Source organism: Crotalus tigris, unplaced genomic scaffold (genome assembly GCF_016545835.1).
Source record: "Crotalus tigris isolate CLP2741 ecotype Arizona unplaced genomic scaffold, ASM1654583v1 scf7180000024471.848039, whole genome shotgun sequence".
Lineage (NCBI taxonomy): Eukaryota > Metazoa > Chordata > Lepidosauria > Squamata > Viperidae > Crotalus > Crotalus tigris.
The window spans coordinates 807,910-831,208 of NW_024100642.1; the positions used below are offsets into that span (position 1 = coordinate 807,910).

The 23,299-nt window shown below is 45.5% G+C and overlaps 1 protein-coding gene across 2 annotated transcripts in view; it reads right to left on the bottom strand.

The window, feature by feature from the left end:
• Window positions 1–23,299, bottom strand: part of LOC120303472 (neurocan core protein-like) — a 40,517-nt gene that overhangs the window by 5,142 nt on the left and 12,076 nt on the right. For both annotated transcript variants that reach the window (XM_039333039.1, XM_039333040.1), the window contains exons 3-7: window positions 17,279–17,395; window positions 14,388–14,501; window positions 7,072–7,230; window positions 5,782–5,864; window positions 3,613–3,757 (exon numbers count right to left, since the gene is read on the bottom strand). In XM_039333039.1, the coding sequence (XP_039188973.1) occupies window positions 3,613–3,757; window positions 5,782–5,864; window positions 7,072–7,230; window positions 14,388–14,501; window positions 17,279–17,395 (618 nt within the window). The remainder of the gene's footprint in view (window positions 1–3,612; window positions 3,758–5,781; window positions 5,865–7,071; window positions 7,231–14,387; window positions 14,502–17,278; window positions 17,396–23,299) is intronic.

The window sequence follows — 23,299 nt, forward strand, 5'->3', positions numbered from 1 at the left end:
TAAGTGTGTCACCATGTGATTATTTTTACGAGTCACTGCAGTCGTTAAACAAATCACATGGTTGTTAAGTGAATCCAGTATATCTAATGAGTGGTTTTTGCCATCTTCTGCCAGAAAACAGTAACAAAATTGTGGTCACATGACTTCAGGATGCCGCAATTGGTCATAAACGCAAGCCGGTTACCCAGCACCTGAAATGCGATCACATGACCACTTCGAGGATGAGACGTAAGTAAAGGCAGTCCACGACTTACAACAGTTCATTTAGCGACCGTTCAATGGCATTGTAAAAAGTAACTTATGACCGTTTTTCATGCTTACCACCGTTGCAGCATCCCCATGGTCACATGATCAAAATTCAGGTACTTGGCAACTGGCTCATAGTTACGATGGTTGCAATGTCCCGGGGTCACGTGATCACCTATTCCAACTTTCTGACGAGTAAAGTCAGTGGGGATGCCAGATTCACTCAACAACTGTATTACTACCAAATGCAGTGATTCACTTAACAGCCGTGGCAAGAGAGGTTGTAAAATGGAGAAAAAATCATTTAACAAATGTTTCAATTAGCAACAGAAATTTTGAGGTTGTAAGACAAGGACCACCTGTAACATTTGTTGTGTCTGTCATAATTTTGAAGGGTAATTAAGCCACCATGAGGATGACCTGCTGGCACTGATGGTATTACCTAGATGGGTAATGAAATGTCTGCAAGAAAACAGCCACGCTTAGAGAGCACCAAGGACCCCACATGTTCATATTATTGCCAAAAAAAATGACATTGAAGTGTCCCTGTAAGTCACCAGAGATGCTGGATTTGTTTTTGCCTTCACTATTTTCCTCCTGAATTTAATCAGACTCAAGTCTCTCTCTGTGGATATTTCTGCATTCAGTGATACTGATTCAAATCTGAGATTGCTCTGCTTTACAAAATGCGATAAGGGAACAAGATGAATCTCTGCCTTGGAAGGTTTACAATCTGTGTTTTATCATTGTAAGAGATGCAGGAGAGGGAATCACCGCCTTTACAAATCTGGGTTTAAAGGAAAAAATAATCTGAATTCTGAAGACCCACTCAAGGGGTTTTCTTTCTGCTTAAGCAATTTATATCTTCAGATGTTCTAGGACAGGGGTGTCAAACTCAATTTCACTGAGGGCCGCATCAGCATTGTGGTTGCCCTTGGGGGGGCTGGGTGGGTGTGGCCAGAGTGGGTGTGGCCTACTGGATGGGCATGGCCAGTTCTACATCATTCGCGTCAAGGGTGCCTGTGGGGGCCTGGGCAGGAGTGGGACAGATCTGAGGGTCTTTGGCAGAACGGGATGGGCCTGGGGCAAGTGCCAAGGTATAGTCCACTGGGGCAAGTGCCAAGATGGCCACCACAAAATTGTACATTGGCTCCCGGCTGGCCTGGAGCAGGGCCAAGGCAACAGGGGCTGTTCCCTCACTGTTTTCGGGATAGCTTTGTGGGCCACATGAAATCACTTTGTGGGCCACATCCGGCCCCCGGGCCTTGTGTTTGACATGTCTGTTCTAGGACCTTTTATAAATCTAACCGATGCCAAGGGGCCCATTTGGGGATGAAGTTATACTCCAGTACTTGGGATAGATGGGGAAGGGGGGATTTCTCTATTTAATTACCAACTTTTATTAGAGCTAATATATCATTAGCCCTGGAAATGGAAGACCCATTTCTCAAATCTGTCACAAACAGCTGGAGGTTAATGTGACTTTTCCAATAAGCAATGGAGGGTCTTAATAGTTTTAAATGGGAAGACTTTCAAAGGCAAATTAACATAGTGGGAGGAAACAGCCCCAAAGGGGATTATTTAATTCCTGCCTCCACCAAATGGAAAACAGAGAATTTAGGATCTCTGAGTAAGAACACCCAGTGGTTTTTGAAAAAAAAAAATCCCTGACGTGGGAAAGCCACAATTGAGCCTAAAATTTCTCTTGTTAAGTGAGACATCGGTTAACTGAGCTTTGCCCCGTTTTACCACCTTCCTTGCCTTAGTTGTTAAGTGAATCACTACAGTTGATAAGATAGTAACCCGGATGTTAAGTGAATCTGGCTTCCCCCATTGATATTGCTTGTCAGAAAGTCGCAAAAGGTGATCACATGATCCTGGGACCACGGCAACCGTCCTAAATATGCCGAGCATCTGAATCTTGATCAGGTGACCATGGGGATGTTACAAAGGTTGTAAGTGTGAAAAACAGTCGTAAGTCACTCGTTTCAGTGCCATTGTAACTTTGAATGGTCACCAAATGAATTGTTGTAAGACGAGGACTATCTTTACAGATCGTTCTTGACTTACAACCTATAAATTTGAAGTTACGATGGACCTCCCTAGGAGTACTTAGGATCTGGATTTGAAGTTCCAACAGTTACCATTCCCTGCATGGTCACTCAGCAATTGGGCTGCATTGACAACTATTTGCAGCATCCTAGGATCGCATTTCCATGCTGCATGGCATTTTGCTGAAAACCAACATTGACTTCCATTTTTTTGCAAAACCGTATCCATAGTGAATCATCAGATCACGTAAAATGACTATAGTGTTTACTTAATTATTTGTTTAACAACCACTGTAAAAAACATTGTTTAATTGTGTTGGTCATAGGGGGGTGACTTAATTTACGACCATCACGAGTTATAACCATGTGGGCAGGCTCTATAACTTGAGGGCACCCAGCATTTAGATCCAGGCTTCTCTTCTGCTCAGTAATTGTTTGGAGTGTAGGAAAGTGTCAAAGAACATGAGGATGGATTTGAAGAAAAGAGATGATAACATGTGAAAATAGGAACCTAGCCCAGGGAAACAGGAAGCTTTGAGAAAGAAACTCAAGTCTGCTCCACCTTGACTCTTCTTGATACAGGTTAACTCAACTGAACTGCAATTACGTCAGCTTATGACAGGAATGGAGTCTGCCTATTAAGTTCATACGTTGAGACATCATAAAGTGGGTCACCACATGACAGGGCCTGTTTTGATAACCTTTTTAGTGGCAGTTGTTAAACGAACACCACAGTCATTAAGTGAACTCATTGTTCACTAGGGCAGTGGTTCTCAATCTGTGGGTCGGGACCCCATTTGGGGTCGAATGACCATTTCACGGGGGTCGCCAAACAATGCAGTCTGCCATTTTTTCCCCCTTTTCCTTAGCTGTGCTATTCCCTTTTATTCTATTGGCTATTCCCTTTTATTCTCTTGAAAGTCCCATTCTGCAAACGGTGCTGCACCAGTTGAGTAGTCCTTGACTTACGACCAGTTGGCCAGTAGGTCACGGCATTAAAAAGGTTGAGAACCATTGCACTAGGGGCTATTTTTGCTGGAAACCAGAAGTAAATGCTATTTTGGGGGCAAAAGCATTGTAAATTGCAGTCACGTGACAGTGGGACGCTGCAAACAGCTGTAAATGCGGCTTGGTTAGCCAAAATGAAGTCATGTGACCACAGGGAGAGGGAACCGGTCACAAATTGAGGACCACCTGTATAAGGAGAGTAAGAGAAATGGGCTGATAATCCTGTGAAAAACAGCCAGTGGGGTTTCTCCCAAGGTCCACTCAAAGAAAGAAGTAAAAAATAAATAAAAATGCATGCCTTTATTACCTGTATCTTTTTTGCAGACATACGGGAGTTTGTAGTTGCATGGGACATCGTTCCATTTGCCAGTCTCATGGGACACCAACACCACGCAATCCTCGCCGCCGGCAAAGAAATTATCTGGCTGGTTTTCACGCCAGTTCTCGTATTGCTAGCAAACAACAGAGAATGGCACATAAGTTAAAAATAGTTCCCCAAATTGCACCGTCATCACCCCTTCCTTTTAATTCTTCTTCTGGATCAGGAATCTTGACAACTTTAAGACTTGTGGACTTCAGCTCCCAGAATCCCTCAGCTAGCGTGTCTTAAAGTTGCCAAGGTTGGATCATGCATGCTCAAAAGGGGTAGAGCATGCATTGCATCAGCACAATGCTGCTTTTATAATTTGCTGCTTGGGTTGTGTACCTCCCGGACACCACTAATCTAGTAGGAAAATGTCTTGTGTCATTTCCACCACGTAGTGGATTCTACAGGGTGTCAGCCAAAAAGTCAAGATGGCAGCCACAACAGTAGGATTGAAGCTCTGTCTGTGTTTTTTTTTTTAAATGGGCATTGCACATAAAACATGCCACTCACATAAAAACAGGCAGGCCTTTGATTGTACTGTTGTGTACCATTTCACTGCACCTGGCTTCCTTGCAGTTCCCATCTTTTATTTTTATTGATTTTATTGTAATATCTTTGATTACTGTGAGCCACCCACAGAGGTTGAAAGCGGAATATCAATTTTTGCTATGCATTCCAGTATTCTGTCCATTGATTGCAGCTTCCTATTGATTCAGAAAGAGAAGAGCTTTCTCCATAACCTGGTCCTTTTTAAGCTCAAATCTGGGAAGATTGTCTGCAAGGGAGAGACTTTACCTCCAGGCCAGGCTGGGTTTAAGCCCTTGGTTCTCCTATCTAGCTTGGTGTGGTCCAGTGGTGGCGAACCTATGTCATGGGTGCCAGAGGTGGCACTCAGAGACCTCTCTGTGGGCACGCGTGCCGTTGCCCCAGTCCTAGGCCTTCAGCTGGGTTTTATAAAACCTTTTCGCTTTAGGCCTCCGCCGCCATGTGCAAAAAAAAAAAGGTTCAATCAGTCAATTTCAACTTCTCACGGGAAAAAAAAAGATCTTGCAAAGTTGGAATTGATTGATTGAACTTTTTAGTCCGACCCAGTCTGTCATTACCACCGCAGTCATGCCCAGCCAATGGGCCACACCCACCCAATAGACACACCCAGCCAACGGGCCACACCCACCCAGCACCCGATGATGCATAAGTGGGTTTTGGGTTGCAGTTTGGGCACTCGGTCTCTAAAAGGTTCACCATCACTGGCGTGGTCTGTTGCAACAGATGTCAGGTGCAAGAAATTTATTTATTTATTTACCAAATTTATATGGCAGCTCACTCACCTTCAGTGACTCTGGGCAGCCTACAAACAATAAAAACCCAATATACAAAGAGTAAAAACAACAGCCCCCCCATGCCCCTTTGAAATAGGATCCAAAGGAACCCTTCAGGATAAGGCTCAAAGGTATTACGAGTTTATTTCATGCTATCTATTCACAAGAATCTGAATTACTGACGGTCAAGGCGAATTGGCACCAAATAAGAGTCATTGCAGAATAACAGAATTGGGAAGGACCCTGGAGGTCTTCTAGTAGTAGTCCAACCTACTGCTCAAGCAGCAGATCCTATACCATTCCAGGCAAGTGACTGTCCTGTCTCTCCTTGAAAACCTCCAGTGTTGGAGCACCCACAACTTATGGAGGCAAGCCATTCCATTGATTAATTGTTCTCCCTGTCAGGAAATTTCTCCTTAATTCCAGGTTGTTTCTCTCCTTGATTAGATTCCATCCGTTGCTTCGTGTCTCGCCTTCTGGTACTTTGGAAAATAGCCTGACTCCCTCTTCTCTGTGGGAGCCCCTGAGATATTGGAACACTGTTACCATGTCACCCCTGTCAAAGTCAACGGACTTAAGAGGAACTGAATTTAGGTCTCTTACAGGGGCATAGAGATTCAAGACACAGGATGCATTTGGTCCTGCCCTGGGGCATAGAACGGTCATCGCCTATCTGGGAGAATTTCCCAACTTCACTCTTGGCTGCTTCAATTGGTAAGACTCAACCCAGGGACCTGCATGCAACAAAGTTGCCTCAACCCAGACTGAATCTCCCCTTCCAGAGACTCACCAATCCGGTGTTGTCCGTCCATTGGAAATCCTGTTCCACGATCCGATCATTGAGGCCGATCCAAGTGTTCTCGTGGCCGAAACCTGAAGGGGAGAAGAGCTTGGAGTAGGAACAATGCATTTCTCAGGGGCTTGAGTTCTTCCTCGATTATTGATTTGCTTTATGGATCGGCAGCTGTCTATAGGAGGCTCCAATATTCCAAATGGGGTAGGATGGATTGGGTGGGGTTTTGTAAAGAAAAAGGCCTTGTGCATGTGTTTGTGTGTGCGTCTGTGAACAACCTGCACAACCACATTGGGGTGGTTGCTTTTTGCTGGAGCTTCTGGACAAAACCCACTAGCATTAGCTACTGTGGACACTGGCCACCCATGGGGTATCTCTGCTGTCATTACTAAGGCCCTGGCAGCTTGTAAGAGCTTTGGATATCATCTTGCTGAGTATGCATGCTTTTTGTGTTACACTTTTAAATTTGTTTGCTTAAGCTAATAATAAAGTTTAATATTCTTTCATTCACTGGAGTGTTAATTGTTTCTGGATCCAAACGAACAAGTTGCCTGAGCACTTGATCAACCGCCCTTACATGTGGCAAAACTCCCCAGAAATAGGTGGTGCAATGACCACATTCTGTGATGTGTGAAGCAGTGAACTTGCACTGTCCCATAGCTTTTCTCTCTTAAGAGTAGAGTAGAGTAGAGTAGAGTAGAGTAGAGTAGAGTAGAGTAGAGTAGAGTAGAGTAGAGCTGGAAGGGACCTTGGAGGTCTTCTAGTCCAGCCCCCTGCTCAAGCAGGAGAACCTATACCATCTCAGATAGGTGAATGTCTAGTCCAGTGGTTCTCAACCTTTTTAATGCCGCGACCCCCAATCAGTCGTAAGTCGAGGACTACTCAACCAGTCGTAAGTCGAGGATTACTCAACTGGTGCAGCACTGTTTGCAGAATGGGACTTTTGGTGGGCTCAGCAGGGCAGAGACAGCCTGGACAATTCCTATTGGCTTTTGAAAGCCAATAGAATTAGACTCTATTCAAGAGAGTCTATTCTATTGGCTTTCAAAAGCCAATAGAATAAAAGGGAGTAGCACAGCTAAGGAAAAGGGGGAAAAAATGGCGGACTGCGTTGTTTGGCGACCCCCGTGAAATGGTCGTTCGACCCCAAATGGGGTCCCGACCCACAGGTTGAGAACCACTGGTCTAGTCTCTTCTTAAAAATCTCCATGATGGAGTGCCCACAATTTCTGGGGGTATCTTGCTATGGTTCCCCTTTTCTCTCCCTCTTTCAGAGTTCCCACTTACTGCTAATGAAATTATGTTCTTCCCAGGAGTGAATGCTGGTGAGATGTCCTGACCGACGTCGGCAGTCCCTCTCCGCGTCTTCCCACGAGCGCCGATGCGCAAAGTAGCGATAGCAGTGACCCTGGAACTTACGCCATGTGTGGTCGCAGCCTTCTGTGTCTGAAGGGAGGAAAAAGCATCAAAAGGGGCACAACTAAAAGGTCAGCTTTATCCTCTTTTTAACGAGTGCACCAATTTACAGCTGACAAACGGAAGAGCTGTTGGAAGATATTATCATGCTGGGAAGCAGTGTGATCACTTATGGCATTTTCTAGCAAGTGAAACTGCAATAGGATGAAGAGAACTAATGACTCTCCCTGCATTAGCGCTAGACAGGTTATAGGTAGTCCTCAATTTACAACCATTTGAAATTACGGTGGCACTGGAAAAAGTGCCTTATGACCGGGTTTTGCACTGACGACCATTGCAATATTGCTAAGGTCATGTGATCAAATTTTGGGCGCTTGGTAATAAGCATGTATCTATGATGATCGCAGCATCCCAGGGTCGTGCGGTTACTGCTTGCGACCTTTCTAATTTGCTTCCGACAGGCAAAGTCAATGGGGATAGCTGGATTCACTTAATGACCGCATGATTCACTCAATAACTGCAGTCATTTGCTTAACAACTCTGGCATAAAAGGTCGTAAAGTCAGCGACGCCTCACTTAACAATCCCCTTGCTTAGCAATGAAAAGTCTGGTCCCAGTTGTGCTTTTAAGTCAAGGATTATCTGAATATCTTATGAAAAGAGCCAGTTTGGCTAGAAACTGGGTGACTCCGATTTCTAGTCCTGCCTTGGGAAGGGGATTGGGCCAGTCCCTCTCTCCCACCCCTAGGAAGGAGGCAATGGCAAACTATGTCTGTAACCAGGCCAAGACAATGGCAAGAACTACTCCAGGCAGTCACCAAGCTCAACCCTGACTTGAAGGCACATCCACACACACACACACACACACAAAATCTTAGGACAGATTGTTTTTCCTCCACTGTAGTCCCTCCATTTGTATTTGGGGCTTGATTTGTGGGACTGTCTTCGGTCATCATTTCCCATTTCTTCCAAGCCAACCACGTTACAGCAGATTTCTCCATCAAGATCATCAGACAGAGCTTAGGCCACCTGCTCTTCTTGACAAGGGCCAACCTCAGGAATAATCTTTCCGCCAATTTGCCCTGACCAGGGTGTCCATAGGGAGAATAGGGGTTCACTTATTAGACAAATGAGGACTGCCTGTAAATCACTTTCTAGATCAAGGGTCTTCAAACTTGGCAACTTTAAGACTTGTGGGCTTCAACTCCCAGAATCCCCCAGCTAGCGTGTCTTAAAATTGCCACAGTTGGATATGCCTGTTCTAGATCATGCATGCTCAAAAGGGGTGGAGCATGCATTGCTGGCTGGCTGAGGAATTCTGGGAGTTGAAGTCCACAAGCCTTAAAGTTGCCAAGTTTGAAGACCCCTGTTCTAGATTATCCAGTTAGTTCACTGGGTTTCCCAGGGAAGGTATGTTTGCCAAGAATCAAAACCAACTTGATGGTACATAATAACAGCATATTGAGAGGGCATCAGGCTGGGGATGGTTGCCCTAGGAGTGTCCAAAATTGGAAACTTTAAGATGAGAACTTCAACTCCCAGAATTCTCCAGCCTGCCGTGCTGGCTGAGGAATTCTAGGAGTTGAGGTCCAAAAGTCTTAAAGTTGCCAATGCTGGCTGGCTGCCAATGCTGGTTGAAGTGCACAAGTCTTCAAATTGCCAAGGTTGGATACCTCTGGCCTAGAAGATCATTGTACTCTAAGATCCACTCAGAAAGCCCACTCTGGATAACAAAAGAATAAAGACATGGTCATAGAGGTGGCACATCTGTATGTGTGTGTTTTGATAAAAAAAAAATAAATCTCCATGGCATCTGTCACCCTGCAGCAAATGAACTCCTGCTTCTTTCTATGTGTGGTTCATGCCTAATACATGCACAAAAGAGGCAGGGCTTTGTGGTGCAATTCATTGTTAGAATGCATTTTCTATTGCAACAACTACAGAATTAATCCACCAGTAGATAGCAAGGTTTAGTCTGCGATTATAATCTATGGTTCTATTTGTTCTGAGGAGAGCTTCCTGTGATAGTTAAAACCATTAAGCAGCGAGGCCCATGGTGACTGTACACTGTACATTTTATTTGATCTGCGTGGTTGTGTAACCATCCTCTGCTACCAATCTTTGGTCACCACAATGTAAAAAAGATGTTGTGACTCTAGAAAGAGTGCAGAGAAGAGCAACAAAGATGATTAGGGAACTGGAGGCTAAAACATATAAGGAACAGTTGCTGGAATTGGGTATGTCTAGTTTAATGATACCAGATACCACTCTAATGGCAGAAAGTGAAGAGGAACTAAAGAGCCTCTTGATGCGGGTGAAGAAGGAGAGTGCAAAAGTTGGCTTGAAACTCAACATTAAGAAAACCAAAATCATGGCATCCGGCCCTCTCAATCCTGGCAAATAGATGGGGAAGAAATGGAGGTAGTGACAGATTTTATTTTTCTGGGCTCCAAGATCACCTCAGATGGGGACTGCAGCCAAGAAATTAAAAGACGCTTGCTCCTGGGGAGGAAAGCTGTGGCAAATCTAGACAGCATTCTAAAAAGCAGAGACATCACCCTGCCAACAAAAGTGCGTGTAGTCCAGGCCATGGTTTTCCCAGTTGCAATGTATGGCTGTGAAAGTTGGACCATAAGAAAGGCTGAGCGCCAAAGAATTGAGGCCTTTGAACTATGGTGCTGGAGAAGATTCCTGCGAGTCCCTTGGACTGCAAGGCGTTCAAACCGGTCAGTCCTAGAAGAGATCAACCCCAACTGCTCTTTAGAAGGCCAGATCCTGAAGTTGAAACAAGTACTTTGGCCACCTAATGAGAAGGAAGGATTCACTGGAGAAGAGCCTAATGCTGGGAAAGATTGAGGGCAATAGAAGAAAGGGACGACAGAGAATGAGATGGCTGGATGGAGTCACTGAAGCAGTAGGTGTGAATTTAAATGGACTCCAGAAGATGGTAGAGGACAGGAAGACCTGGAGGAACGTTGTCCATGGGGTTGCGATGGGTCGGACACGACTTCGCAATTAACAACAACAACAACAAGTTTAATGAAGAGAAGGACGAGGGGGGACATGATAGCCCCAATATCTCAGGGGTTGCCACAAAGAAGAGGGAGTCAAGCTATTCTCCAAAGCGCCTGAAGGCAGGACAAGAAGCAAGGGATGGAATCTAATCAAGGAGAGAAGCAACTTAGAATTAAGGAGAAATTTCCTGAGAGTTAGAACAATTAACCAGTGGAACAACCTGCCTCCAGAAGCGGTGAATGCTCCAACACTGGAGGTTTTTAAGAAGAGACTGGACAGCCATTTGTCCGAAATGGAATAGGGTTTCCTGCCTGAGCAGAGGGTTGGACTAGATGACCTCCAAGGTCCCTTCCAACTTTATTATTATTATTATAATCTGTATGGCTATATAATAATCCTCTGCTACCACTGCTATACATAAACAGAATTTCTAACACTTTGATCACACAGTCTTGGCTGCCATGTTGATTTTTGTGACCCAGCCATCTGGCCCGGATGGCACCTGAGACTTGGGGTAGGGCCTCCAGAGAACCACCAGCTGCCTGTAATCCTTGCCTTGTATTTTATTCAAGGCGGGTAGATGAAACTCTGCTATTGTGTTAGCGGCCTCCAAAGGCTGCTTGGGTGGGAAGGAAACAGCTTTCAAGGACCAGGTTGGATTAATGGCCTTCTTTCTCTCCAGCTGCTGAGTTGATAGTTTCTCACACAAAGGGAATTTCTCAGCTGACAAGCAGAGCAGAATATATATATATACACGCAGGCTTCCATATCCTTCGCTCTCACCTTCCCTCTGAGTTTGGAGGCAATGCATGTGTGTGCTAGGCCAGTGGTTCTCAACCTGTGGGTCGGGACCCCATTTGGGGTCGAACGACCATTTCACGGGGGTTGCCAAACAAAGCAGTCCGCCATTTTTCCCCCCCTTTTCCTTAGCTGTGCTACTCCCTTTTGTTCTATTGGCTTTTGAAAGCCAATAGAATAGACTCTCTTGAACAGAGTCTAATTCTATTGGCTTTCAAAAGCCAATAGGAATTGTCCAGGCTGTCTCTGCCCTGCTGAGCCCGCCAAAAGTCCCAGTCTGCAAACGGTGCTGAACCAGTTGAGTAGTCCTCGACTTACGACCGGTTGAGTAGTCCTCGACTTATGACCGGTTGGGGGGTCACGGCATTAAAAAGGTTGAGAACCACTGTGCTAGGCACACGTGTGTTCCCACGCAAAAGCCATGCTTTCTTTTTATAAAGAGGATTTCGGGTTCAATGGCCAGCTTCTGTCAGGAGAAATGGATGCAATATTCCAATTCCAAACAATGTTTGACATTTGTTTGGGTTCGTACGACTGGCTGACTTAACCACATTAAGATAAAGCGGCTGACTATGTGCAAAGTGCAAAGTTTGGCTGATAGTCAATATGGTGCAGTGTGATGTACAAACTCAGCCCGCTTGATTAATTTAAGATGCAGTGAACACAGAAGGTGGATTAATTAATTGACCAGGATAATAGTGTGGGGTGAACTCAGCCATTTAGAATCCTTGCCAAGCCTATTAAATGCAGAGTGCAGAAACAAGATTCACCCAGACCTTCTTGAATGAATTTTGATGCTAAGAGTTAAGAGTTAGAGTAGAGGTCCCCAACCTTTTGGGCACCAGGGACCGGTTCCGTGGATCGAGGTTTTTCCGTGGACTGGAGGGTGCGTGGTTTTGGGTGCTGCCTGCATCCCACGGATGGGGCTTTGCTTGTTTGTGCAGATCAGTTGCTGGCATGCTGCGGCCTGGTACTGGTTCACAGACCAGGGGTTGGGGACCCTTGGGTTAGAGCAGTGGTTCTCAACCTGTGGGTCGGGACCCCATTTGGGGTCGAACGACCATTTCACGGGGGTCGCCAAACAACGCAGTCCGCCATTCTCCCCCCCTTTTGCTTAGCTGTGCTACTCCCTTTTATTCTATTTTGCTTTTGAAAGCCAATAGAATAGACTCTCTTGAATAGAGTCTAATTCTATTGGCTTTCAAAAGCCAATAGGAATTGTCCAGGCTGTCTCTGCCCTGTTGAGCCTGCCAAAAGTCCCATTCTGCAAACGGTGCTGCACCAGTTGAGTAGTCCTCGACTTACAACCGGTTGAGTAGTCCTCGACTTACGACCGGTTGGTGGGTCGCGGCATTAAAAAGGTTGAGAACCACTGGGTTAGAGTATAGAATCTGGAGACCTGTGATAGGAGAACCTCTCCTGTCCTCTAATAGTGAGTTCACGAAGATGGAGCTTTCAAAACTTTTGAATTGTTTTTCCTCTGGGATGATTGATCGATGGACTAAAAATTTGTGTACACCTAGTCCTCAACTTACAACCACAATTGAGGCCACAATCTGTATTGCTAAGCAAGGTGGTGGTTAAGTGAGTAATGCCCGATTTTATGATCTTTTTTGCCATGGTTGTTAAGTGCGGTTGTTAAGTGAATCCATGGATGTTAAGCAAATCCGGTCTCAACTCTGCAAATGAGCCTGGCTGCAGCAATATCATTACCGCTTTATAAAACCCTAGTAAGACCACACCTGGAATACTGCAGCCAGTTTTGGTCACCATGTCACAAAAAAGATGTTGAGAGTTTGGAAAAAATTCAGAGAAGAGCAACTAAGATGATCCAAGGCCTGGAGACTAAAACATACGAAGAACAGCTGCGGGACTTGGTTTTGGCCAGTCTAAAGAAAAGAAGAAATAGGGGAGACATGATAGCAGTGTTACAGCATCTGAGGGGCTACCACAAGGCAGAGGGGGCCAGGTTGTTCACCAGAGGACCAGAGGGAAGGACGAGAAACAATGGTTGGAAACTGATCAAAGAGAGAAGCAACCTGGAATTAAGGAGAAACTTCCTGACAGTGAGGACAATCAGCCAGTGGAACGGCTTGCCCCCAGAAATCGTGGGTGCTCCATCACTGGAGATTTTCAAGAAGAGATTAGACATTCACCTGTCCGAGACGGTATAGGGCTGGACTAGAAGACCTCCAAGATCCCTTCCAGCTCTATTCTATTCTAACCATCTTTTCCCCTCATTTGAGGTTGTCACATGGAATGGAGGGAGGGGGCTTGCCCATGTACTTTGCTAGTCAAAACAATCAGCTGCCCTGTGGGAACAAAGGTCATCTGTTGCTCCCACAATTGGGGACTGGGCATTGTATATGAAAGCCCGCCAAATGCATTTATTGGGAAACATAATCAATTACATAGTTTTGGGAAATTTATACTTTGTCACTAAGGGATTGTTATGGGAATTCAGGCTTGGTTTCACTTTTGACCGTGCCAATACTTTGTAATTAATAAACATGTTCTTTGAGGAATTTGCAAGCCTTGGAATTCTGGTTTATTCGTCTCTGTCTGTCGGAACTGTGACATCTGGCTTCTGCTATTGACTTTGCTTGTCAAAAGCTGGCAGGGACGGTCGCAAATGGAGATCACATGACGACAGGATGCTACAAGTCTCATAAATACACGCCAGTTTCCAAGCACCTGAATCTGATCATATGAAACAGAGATGCTGCAGTGCTTGTAATTTTGAGGACCAAATGCAAGGCACTTTTTCAGTGCTCTTGTAACTTTGAATGGTTGCTAAATGAATGGTTACAACTTGAAGGCTCTGTCTATGTGTGTATATACATACACATGCAATTCACACACACACACACACGGTACTGTCCTTGCCTGCCTTCTCTGAGCTTGAAAAACAAAATGAGACCCCATTTGACTAGCAATTGGATAGGAAACCACCAAGAGATCCTCTTGGCTGTGGACTAGATTAGGAAGTTGAAAAAAGTCATTCAGGTAGATGAATGACTCCTTCACTACCTCCTTCACTATTACATCTCCACGGAGGCATCAGGATTGAGCTCCACTTTATTTTAATGGTCATAAGTGTCTACAGGGTTAGGGGACTGTGACAACATCCATGTCCTGCTGGCCTTGCATCAACAGTACAAATTCTGCACCTCTGTCATTTCACCTCATGCTGCAACTGAACTCAATGCATAACTGTCTGATTTGCAGACAGAGGTCACGACACGCAGGACGTCATTTTGACATCGCTGTGGTTTCTGCCAGACACCCAAAGAAGCTGAACATGCTTTGGGATGCTTTATTCCTTGTCTGAATGATTTTTGTAAAAATTGCAGAGGGTCAGGGCCTCCGTCTCACCTCGGTTGCATAAGCTCCCTCCGTAGCTGGGCAAGCACAGGCAGACAAAGGCATTGATCTCGTCAATGCAGGTCCCGCCATTTTGACAAGGGTTGGATAAGCAGTCATCAATATCTGTGGAGAGAAGAGCATGTTTAAAGATGTAGACTTCTTCTTATGGCTGCTGCTGCATGGAACTCACAAGTCCCTCTTCCGATTGTCTGGGTTCTGTTTATCAGGAAACCCCTGACAGGCTTTTTATTTAATTTAAATTTATTTATATCCTGCCTTTATTATCTTTACAAGTAAATCTGGGCAGTGAACATATCCAACATACTTCCCTCCTGCTATTGTCCCCACAACAACAATCCTGCGAGGTGGATTGGGCTAAGAGAGAAGAACTGGCCCAAAGTCACCCAGCTGGCTTTCATGACTAAGGCGGGACTAGAACTCTCAGTCTCTTTATGATTGGCCCAATATCACCCAGCTGGCTTTCATGCCTAAGGCAGGACTAGAACTCATGTCTCCTTATGATTGGCCCAATATCACCTAGCTGGCTTTCATGCCTAAGGCGGGACTAGAACTCTCAGTCTCCTTATGATTGGGCCAATATCACCCAGCTGGCTTTCATGCCTAAGGCAGGACTAGAACTCATGTCTCCTTATGATTGGGCCAATATCATCCAGCTGGCTTTCATGCCTAGGGCAGGACTAGAACTCATGTCTCCTTCTTTCAAGCCTGGTACTTTAATCACTAGACCTAATTGGCTTTTTGCATGTACAGTAACAGGAAAACAATGAACTTACGCTTTACGGTTTTGATGATTAGAAAAAAATAAGATTATAAAAAGAGAGGTTTTTAAAAAAATAACAATACAGTAAGAGGTAACTTTGTGTTTGTACTTATAATTGCTGTAAAGAAAATCGGAAACTATTTTTTTCTATTTCATGGCTGGCTTGGAAAACTCTGGGAGTTGAAGTCCACACATCTTCAAATTGCCAAATTGCCCTAGAGAAAGAATACTATTGGATGCCCTGAACTCTCTCGGGAAATATAATCTCTGCATATGAGTTGGCTTGAAACACAGACAAGCTCAGGGCTGGAGATGAATCTTCGGAGCTTATCGGAGTTAGAGGAACAGCAGCCAGCTGCATCCAAAGCAAAGATTAACACAACAATCCAGCAGATAAATGCAGTGACATCCATCTGGGAGCGCGACAGCCAAGCATGTACATAAAATTAGTCTGAAACTTCAAGTCTTGCTTCTTTGGCTGACGTTCTTTCTCAGAACTTAGAGCAAAGGGAGGATTGTGTCAAAAATATCTGCAAAAGCGACACACTCCAATGTATTTGCCAACAAACACAGGGGGTCCTTGACTTATGGACACAAATGTCTACGGCAGGGGTAGGCAACCTTGGCTCTTTTAGGACTCGTGGACTTCAACTCCCAGAATTCCTGAGCCAGCATAGGTCAGTTTGGAAACCTCTCCCTTTTCCCTCAGCATGGCTGGCTCAGGAATTCTGGGAGTTGAAGTCCACAAGTCATAAAAGAGCCAAGGTTGCCTACCCCTGGTCTATGGAGATGTTGGGCTCAATTGTGGTGGTAAGTCAAGGACTACCTGTAATTTGAAGACTTTCCTGTATTTGGAGATGCTTTTCCTGTCTTCTCTTAACTTTCTCACAGGGCTACCTCCAGAGCTGCTGAGAGAGGTCCTCAAAAGCCAAGCTGGCTGGGCAGTGTCACAAAACAGATTTCAGAAGGAAAATCTCCATAGGAGTTTTCTGAATTTGATCTCCCAACATTTTAGGACTGGCTAAAGCAGGGGTCTTCAAACTTGGCAACGTTCAGACTTGTGGACTTCAACTCCCAGAATTCCTCAGCCAGCCCTGAGGGCTGGCTGAGGAATTCTGGGAGTTGAAGTCCACAAGTCTGAACATTGCCAAGTTTGAAGACCCCTGGGCTAAAGCAATGGATGCAAAGAGAAAGAGACAATACCCTGGAAGAAAGGATTCATACAGATAGTCCTCGGCTTATGACCACAATTGAGTCCAAAATGTCTGTTGCTAAGCCGGACATGTGTTGAGTGAGTTTTGCCCCGCTTTATGACCTTTCTTGCCACTGCTGTTAAGTGAATCACTGCAGTTCAGTTAGTAACATGGTGGTTAAGACTCTGGCTTCCCCCCGTTCACTTTTGCTTGTCAGAAGGACGCAAAAGGGGATCACGTGACCCCCAGGACACCGCAACCTTCCTAAATATGAGCATCTGAATGTGGATCATGTGACCACAGGGATGCTGCAACAGGTCATAAGTGTGAAAAAGTGGTCCTAAGTCAGTTTTTTCCACTGGCGTTGTAAGTTCGGATGGTCAATAAATGAATTCTTATAAGTCGAAGGCTACCGGTTATCGCAGGGGTGTCAAACTCAATTTCACTGAGGGCCGCATCAGCATTGCGGTTGCCCTGGGGGGGGGCAGGTGGGTGTGGCCAGATTGGATGCAGCCTACTGGGTGGGCGTGGATGGAGTGGGTGTGGCCTACTGGATGGGCATGGCCAGTTCTACATCATTCGCGTCAAGGGTGCCTATGGGGGCCTGGGCAGGAGTGGGACAGATCTGAGGGTCTCTGGCAGAAGGGGGTGGGACCGGGGCAAGTGCCAAGGCATGGTCCACCGGGGCAAGTGCCAAGATGGCCACCACAAAACTGTACATTGTCTCCCGGCCTGGGCCAGGGCCAAGACAGCGGGGGCCGTTCCCTCACTGTTTCCAGGATGGCTTCACGGGCCACATGAAACCACTTTGCGGGCCGCATCTGGCCCCCTGGCCTTGTGTTTGACAGGTCTGGATTATCGGTTCGGGAACTGATTCCCATAATCTTTTCCAGCAGAGTCTCCCATCCCTCCCCCCATCTTCTCACCTATTTCACAGTTTTCACCCGTGAATCCCGGCAGACAGTGGCAGCTGGAAAGATTTCCACTGGACTGGCAAGTGCCTCCATGCAAACATGGGTCGTTATCGCAAGGGTCAGTTTCGGCTGCAAAAAAAGAAACAAGCAGGAAATGAGAAGAGAGGGGGTTTGGAGGGTTTTTTTGGGGGGGGGGGTTCAGGCAATCCAGATTGCAGAGAGATTGCTCAGGTCACCTGGGTTCGGTCGTCTTCTGACTGGACTACTGCAATGTGTTCTACAGGGATCTGCCCTTGAAGCGGCATCTGGTCTAAAAGAAAGCAGCCCACGCAGTTCTGGGTCCTTCATAATTCATCTGTCGTGTGAGCTGCCTTGACTCCCAGTTGCTTTCTGAGTGCAATTTAAGGTGTGAGTCACAGCTTTAAAGCCTTACATGGCACATGGCGAGGTTGCTTGTGGGATCATCTCTGCTTGAGGGTATCTGCCCATCCTACTCGGTCAAATAGCACAGGGCTTTTCAACCTTTTCACCCATTGTATCACTTTTAGGATATGGCAATATCCCAATACCACCAGTCGCCTAGCAAGGTGTCAAAAACATGATGACCAAAAAAAAAAAAATAGCGGGGGTGAGGTGGGGGGTGTTTGGTTGCAGCAGGTTTTGGTCACTTCATATGACTCTGGGACACTGTGACCGTCATAAATATGAATCAGTTGCCAAGCATCTGAATGTAAATCACAAGACCCTGGAGATGCTGCAACATTCCAACTGATCGATGCTTCTTCTGGGCTCAGCAGAAGCACCAGGATCAGTGCTGCTTTCCAGCTGATTGGAGCTTCTTCAGGGCTCAGCAGAAGCACCAGGATCAGCGCCGAGCTCCAGCTGGAGCCTGATGCTGATCCTGGTGCTTCCACTGAGCCCTGACAGCCCTGCAACTCCAGCCATCTCTCGCTCAGGCTTGTGCGGTGCTGCCACCAGTTCAGCTCATTCCCCTCCCCCACTACTCCTTTTCTAGGATGGTCGCGTACCACCTGCTAGGTGCCAATGTACCACAGGTGGTACCCATACCACTGGTTGAAAAGCCCTGGAATAGCAGAATAACAGAGTTGGAAGCAACGTTGGAGGTCTTCTAGCACAACCCCCTGCTCAAGCAGTAAACCCTGTACCGCTTCAGACAAACGATTGCCCAATCTCTTCTTTAAAATCTCCAGGGTAGGAGCACCCCCAACCTCTGGAACCAAACCATTCCTTGTTCTAACCATCAGGAAATTTCTTTTTGGTTCCAGGTTGATTCTCTCCTTGATATGTTTCCATCCGTTGCTTTTTGTCCTGCCTTCAGGTGCTCTGGAGAATAGTTGTCCCCCTCTTCTTTGTGGCAGTTCCTCAACTATTGGAAGACTGCTATCATGTCACCCCCTAGTCCTTCTTTTCCTTGTAGACACACCCAGTTCCTGCAACTGTCCTTCATATGTTTTAGTTCCAGTCCCCTAATCATCTTTGTAGCTCTTCTCTGCCCTTTTCTAGAGTCTCAACAACTTTTTTATATTGTGGCAACCAAAACTGGATGCAATATTCCAAGTGTAGTCACGCTCCACAAATAGGAAGGGTACACTTCAGATCCTCTCCCTGTCATGTCAGGGGGCCTTGGAGGCACCTTCTCTGTAGCTACCCCAGTCCTTTGAAACAGCCTCCCACCTGAGATCCCGATGGTCTATACCTTTTAAGCCAGTGATGGCGAAACTTTTAGAGACCGAGTGCCCAAACTGCAACCCAAAACCCACTTATACATCGTCAGGTGCTGGGTGGGTGTGGCCCATTGGGTCGGCGTGGCTGCGGTGGTAACAGCAGACTGGGTGGGACTAAAAAGTTCAATTAATCAATTCCAACTTTGCAAGATCTTTTTTTCCCCGCGAGAAATTGAAATTGACTGATTGATTGAACCTTTTTTTTTTTTGTACACAGCAGAGGAGGCCTAAAGCAAAAAAGTTTTATAAAACCCAGCTGAAGGCCTAGGACTGGGGCGATGGCGCGCGTGCCCACAGAGAGGGCTCTGAGTGCTGCCTCTGGCACCCGTGCCATAGGTTTGCCACCACTGTTTTAAGCCTTCTAGAAGAACGTGGAGATTTGGGTCATCCCTGAAACATTGAACTACGACAGTGTTTCATGCCCAAGGCAGGACTAGAACTCACAATCACTCAGCTGGCTTTCATTTTTATTTATTTATTTATTCATTCATTCATTTGTATCCCGCCTTTATTATTCTTACAAACAACCCAAGGCAGCTATGCTGGCTGGGGAATTCTGGGAGTTGAAGTCCACAAGTCTTAAAGTGGCCAAGTTTGAGGACCCCTGCCTTAGAACAATCATGGTCACGTGACCACAAAGTGAATTATGGCACAGGAGGAAACTCATGGAAATAGAAGTAGACCTTCCTTCTTCAACCTTGAACTAGATCAGACCAAGGATCTACCCACTTTGGCATCTGGCATTTTCCAAGGATCATCAGATGCCTCAACTTACCTCCTGAAGCTTCTTAAACCACCACTGCAATATCCTTGCTACTACGTACAAGATTTGGGGAACAATTCCATTGTGGAGTACAGTTAGTCCTCCACCACTGAACCCAACATTTCTGTTGCTAAGTGAGACATTTGTTAAGTGAATTTTGCCCTGTTTTACAACCTTTCTTGCCATTGGTGTTAAGAAATTCGGGGCTCAATTGTGGTCCTTAAGTCAAGGGCTACCTATACTCTCAGCTCTGGGGTCCAAATGGCCAAAGGGGAGGAAAAAACAAAAGGGAAACTTGGGGCCTCTAGGGATAAGGAAATGGTGTGGAAGCATTTTGTATATTTAGCAGGGAAATTAGAATTATTTCGGACATGTGATGCGACACCCAGGAAAATACGGCATACTCCATTTCATCCTCCAGGGAAAGATTGAAGGCAAACGAGGTCCAGGCAGAAGAAGAACATCATGGCTTCAAAATCTAAGGGACTGGTTTGGACAAAACTCAGCAGCCCTTTTTCGTGCGGCTGCTGATAAAAACAGGATCGCCAACATGATCGCCAACGTCCGATAACGGATATGGCACAAGAAGAAGAAGCAGGGGAAAAAAAAAAATGTGGAGCCACGTTAGGCGTGAGCAGGACATGCTCTGCTTTGTAACCACATTAGGAGCAAGAGAATAAATCCAGCTAATCAATATCCCGGATGTAGTTTTCCACAAAAGTGCATTACACGAGCTTTGCAAAATACAAGCCAAGACTTTGGAACGGTTATGTCAGAAGACCCATTTCGAATCGTAACGAATGACAGTCCCGAGGGTTTAACGGTTGGAAGCCTTTGTAGTTAGGAAAGAAAATGTGACATTCAAACATGCTTTGGGGGGGGGGGGGGAAAGGGACTCAGTTAGCTGCGAGTGTTCGCTGGACACAGCGGGGAGTCTTGAACAGCCCTTCCAGCAAAGCACATAATTATGCCAACTGCCAATTTTTCTCCCTTTTCTCCGGCTCTGGAAAGGAAGGGAGGAAAGGAGGTCTGTTGTTTTTACTTACATTGCAAGTAATCCTCAACTTACCGTACAACTATTCATCGCTGTTCAGAGTTACAACAGCACTAAAAAAAGCGACTTACGAACTCTATTCACAGTTACATCCATTGTAACAGCCCCATGGTCACATGATCAAAATTGGGGCGCTTATAGCAACCAATTTACCAACAAAAGTACGTATAGTCAAGGCCATGGTTTTCCCAGGTGCAATGTATGGCTGTGAAAGTTGAACCATAAGAAAGGCTGAGCGCCAAAGAATTGAGGCCTTTGAACTCTGGTGCTGGAGAAGAGTCCTGCGAGTCCCCTGGACTGCAAGGCAATCAAAGCGGTCAGTCCTAGAGGAGATCAACCCTGACTGCTCTTTAGAAGGCCAGATCCTGAAGTTGAAACTCAAGTACTTTGGCCACCTAATGAGAAGGAAGGACTCACTGGAGAAGAACCTGATGCTGGGAAAGATCGAGGGCAATAGAAGAAGAATGGGATGACAGAGAATGAAGTGGCTGGATGGAGTCACTGAAGCAGTAGGCGTGAGCTTAAATGGACTCCAGAAGATGGTAGAGGACAGGAAGGACTGGAGGAACATTGTCCATAGGGTTGCGATGGGTCGGACACGACTTCGCAATTAACAACAACAAGCAACCATGTATTTCCGATAGTTGTAGCATCCTGGGGTCATGTGACTACCATTTGTAATCCCCATGGCTGGTTTCCGATGAGCACAATTGATGAGGGGAAGCTGGATTCACTTAACAATGGCATAATTCACTTAACAACTGCAACAATTCGCTTAACAACCGGGCAGTAAAGGTCACAAAACCAGGCACGACTCACTTAACAATTGCTTTGCTTAGCCACAGAATTTTTGTGTTGTAGTCATAAATCGAGGACTGTTTTTTTCTCATCAAATGACACTCCCGGGACAGTCTGCAAGTGAATATTAACCTCACTGTTTCTCTTCCCTGACTCTACTTTTCCCATTCCACCAAAGTTCATTCTATATCTCTTCCTTCCCCAAACACTTAAAAAGGGCAAAATTCAAACTTTGCCCAGGGGTTCTGATCTGCCATCAGCAAATCGGTGTAGCACGGATCCTGTCACAAATTCCCCCAACCAATGCAGAGAATTTTAGAGGAAAAAAAATAGAGAATTTGAAGGCAGCTCCTCTCCTGGGCCCTAGTTCTCTAGTCCAGTGGTTCTGAACTTGTGGTCCACGGACCTCTGGGGGGGGGCACAATGTCATCACAGGGGGTCCGCAAAGACTTGAAGAAATGTTATGATTTAAATCCTGAGTTACGTTTTGGGGGTCTGTGGATGAGCGGCTGCAAAAGTTGATGGAATTATATCAGGGGTAGGCAACCTTGGCTCTTTTATGACTCGTGAACTTCAACTCCCAGAATTCCTGAGCCAGCATGGCTCAGCTTGGAAACCTCTCCCTTTCCCCTCAGCATGGCTGGCTCAGGAATTCTGGGAGTTGAAGTCCGCGAGTCATAAAAGCGCCAAGGTTGCCTACCCCTGAGTTAGATAGATTAACTGCTAAATTCAGATGGCTAAACTGACTGCTTTGATTAAAGAAAAAAACACACACAATTACTTTTGTTTCTACTTGGAAACCGCTTCTGGACTTTGTGCTTGAGGTGGGACAAAAAATGAAACTTTGATTTTGGCTTTTACCTATTAGATAGGCTTGTTGTTACAGAAATGGCTAGTTTATACTATTATGCAAAAGGAAAAAGTTGAGGTTTGATGCTGTTATCTTATTTTACTGCACCAAAGGGAGTCAAAGTCAACACCTTTTCTTTCTCTCCCTCCCCTTTCTTTACACTTTTCTCTTCCCTTCTCTCCTACTATTTTCTTTTCTAATTTTGTACTTTATATTATAAACTAATAAGAATATTTTTAAAAAGACTTCGTGCTCCATGGCCATGGTTCGTGACCACAAAAGGTGTTTTGTGATGTGGAAAAGGTTGAGAACCACTGTGCTAGTGAAAATATTAAAGGACTCTGGATTTGGGGGTTCTGCAGTGTAGGGCACAAGGCAACAGTGGAAAGCCGGGGTGAAAAACGCCAGAGTTCAGCTGCTTTGATACGGAGTCCTCAACTTATGACCAGTCATTTAGTGACCATTCAAGTTACAACGGGGCTACTTATGACCCAGATTCAAAGTTCCAATAGTTGCCTCCTTCCTGAAGTCACATGACCAAATTTCATGCACTCAACAACATGGCCATATATATGACTGTTTGCAGCATCCTACGGTCATGGGACTACATGATTTGGCATTTACTTCCATTTTTGGTGAAACTACGCTCCTAGCAAATCACTGGCTCACTTAAAAATGGCAGTGTTCACTTAACAACAATGACTGCTTTACTATTGTAGTGGCTGTTGAATAATCGCTGTGAAAAAGATGGTAAATTTTACAACCATCAGGACTTATGACTGTGATGGGCAGGCTTCTTTACAGTCATATGTCGAGGAATTTA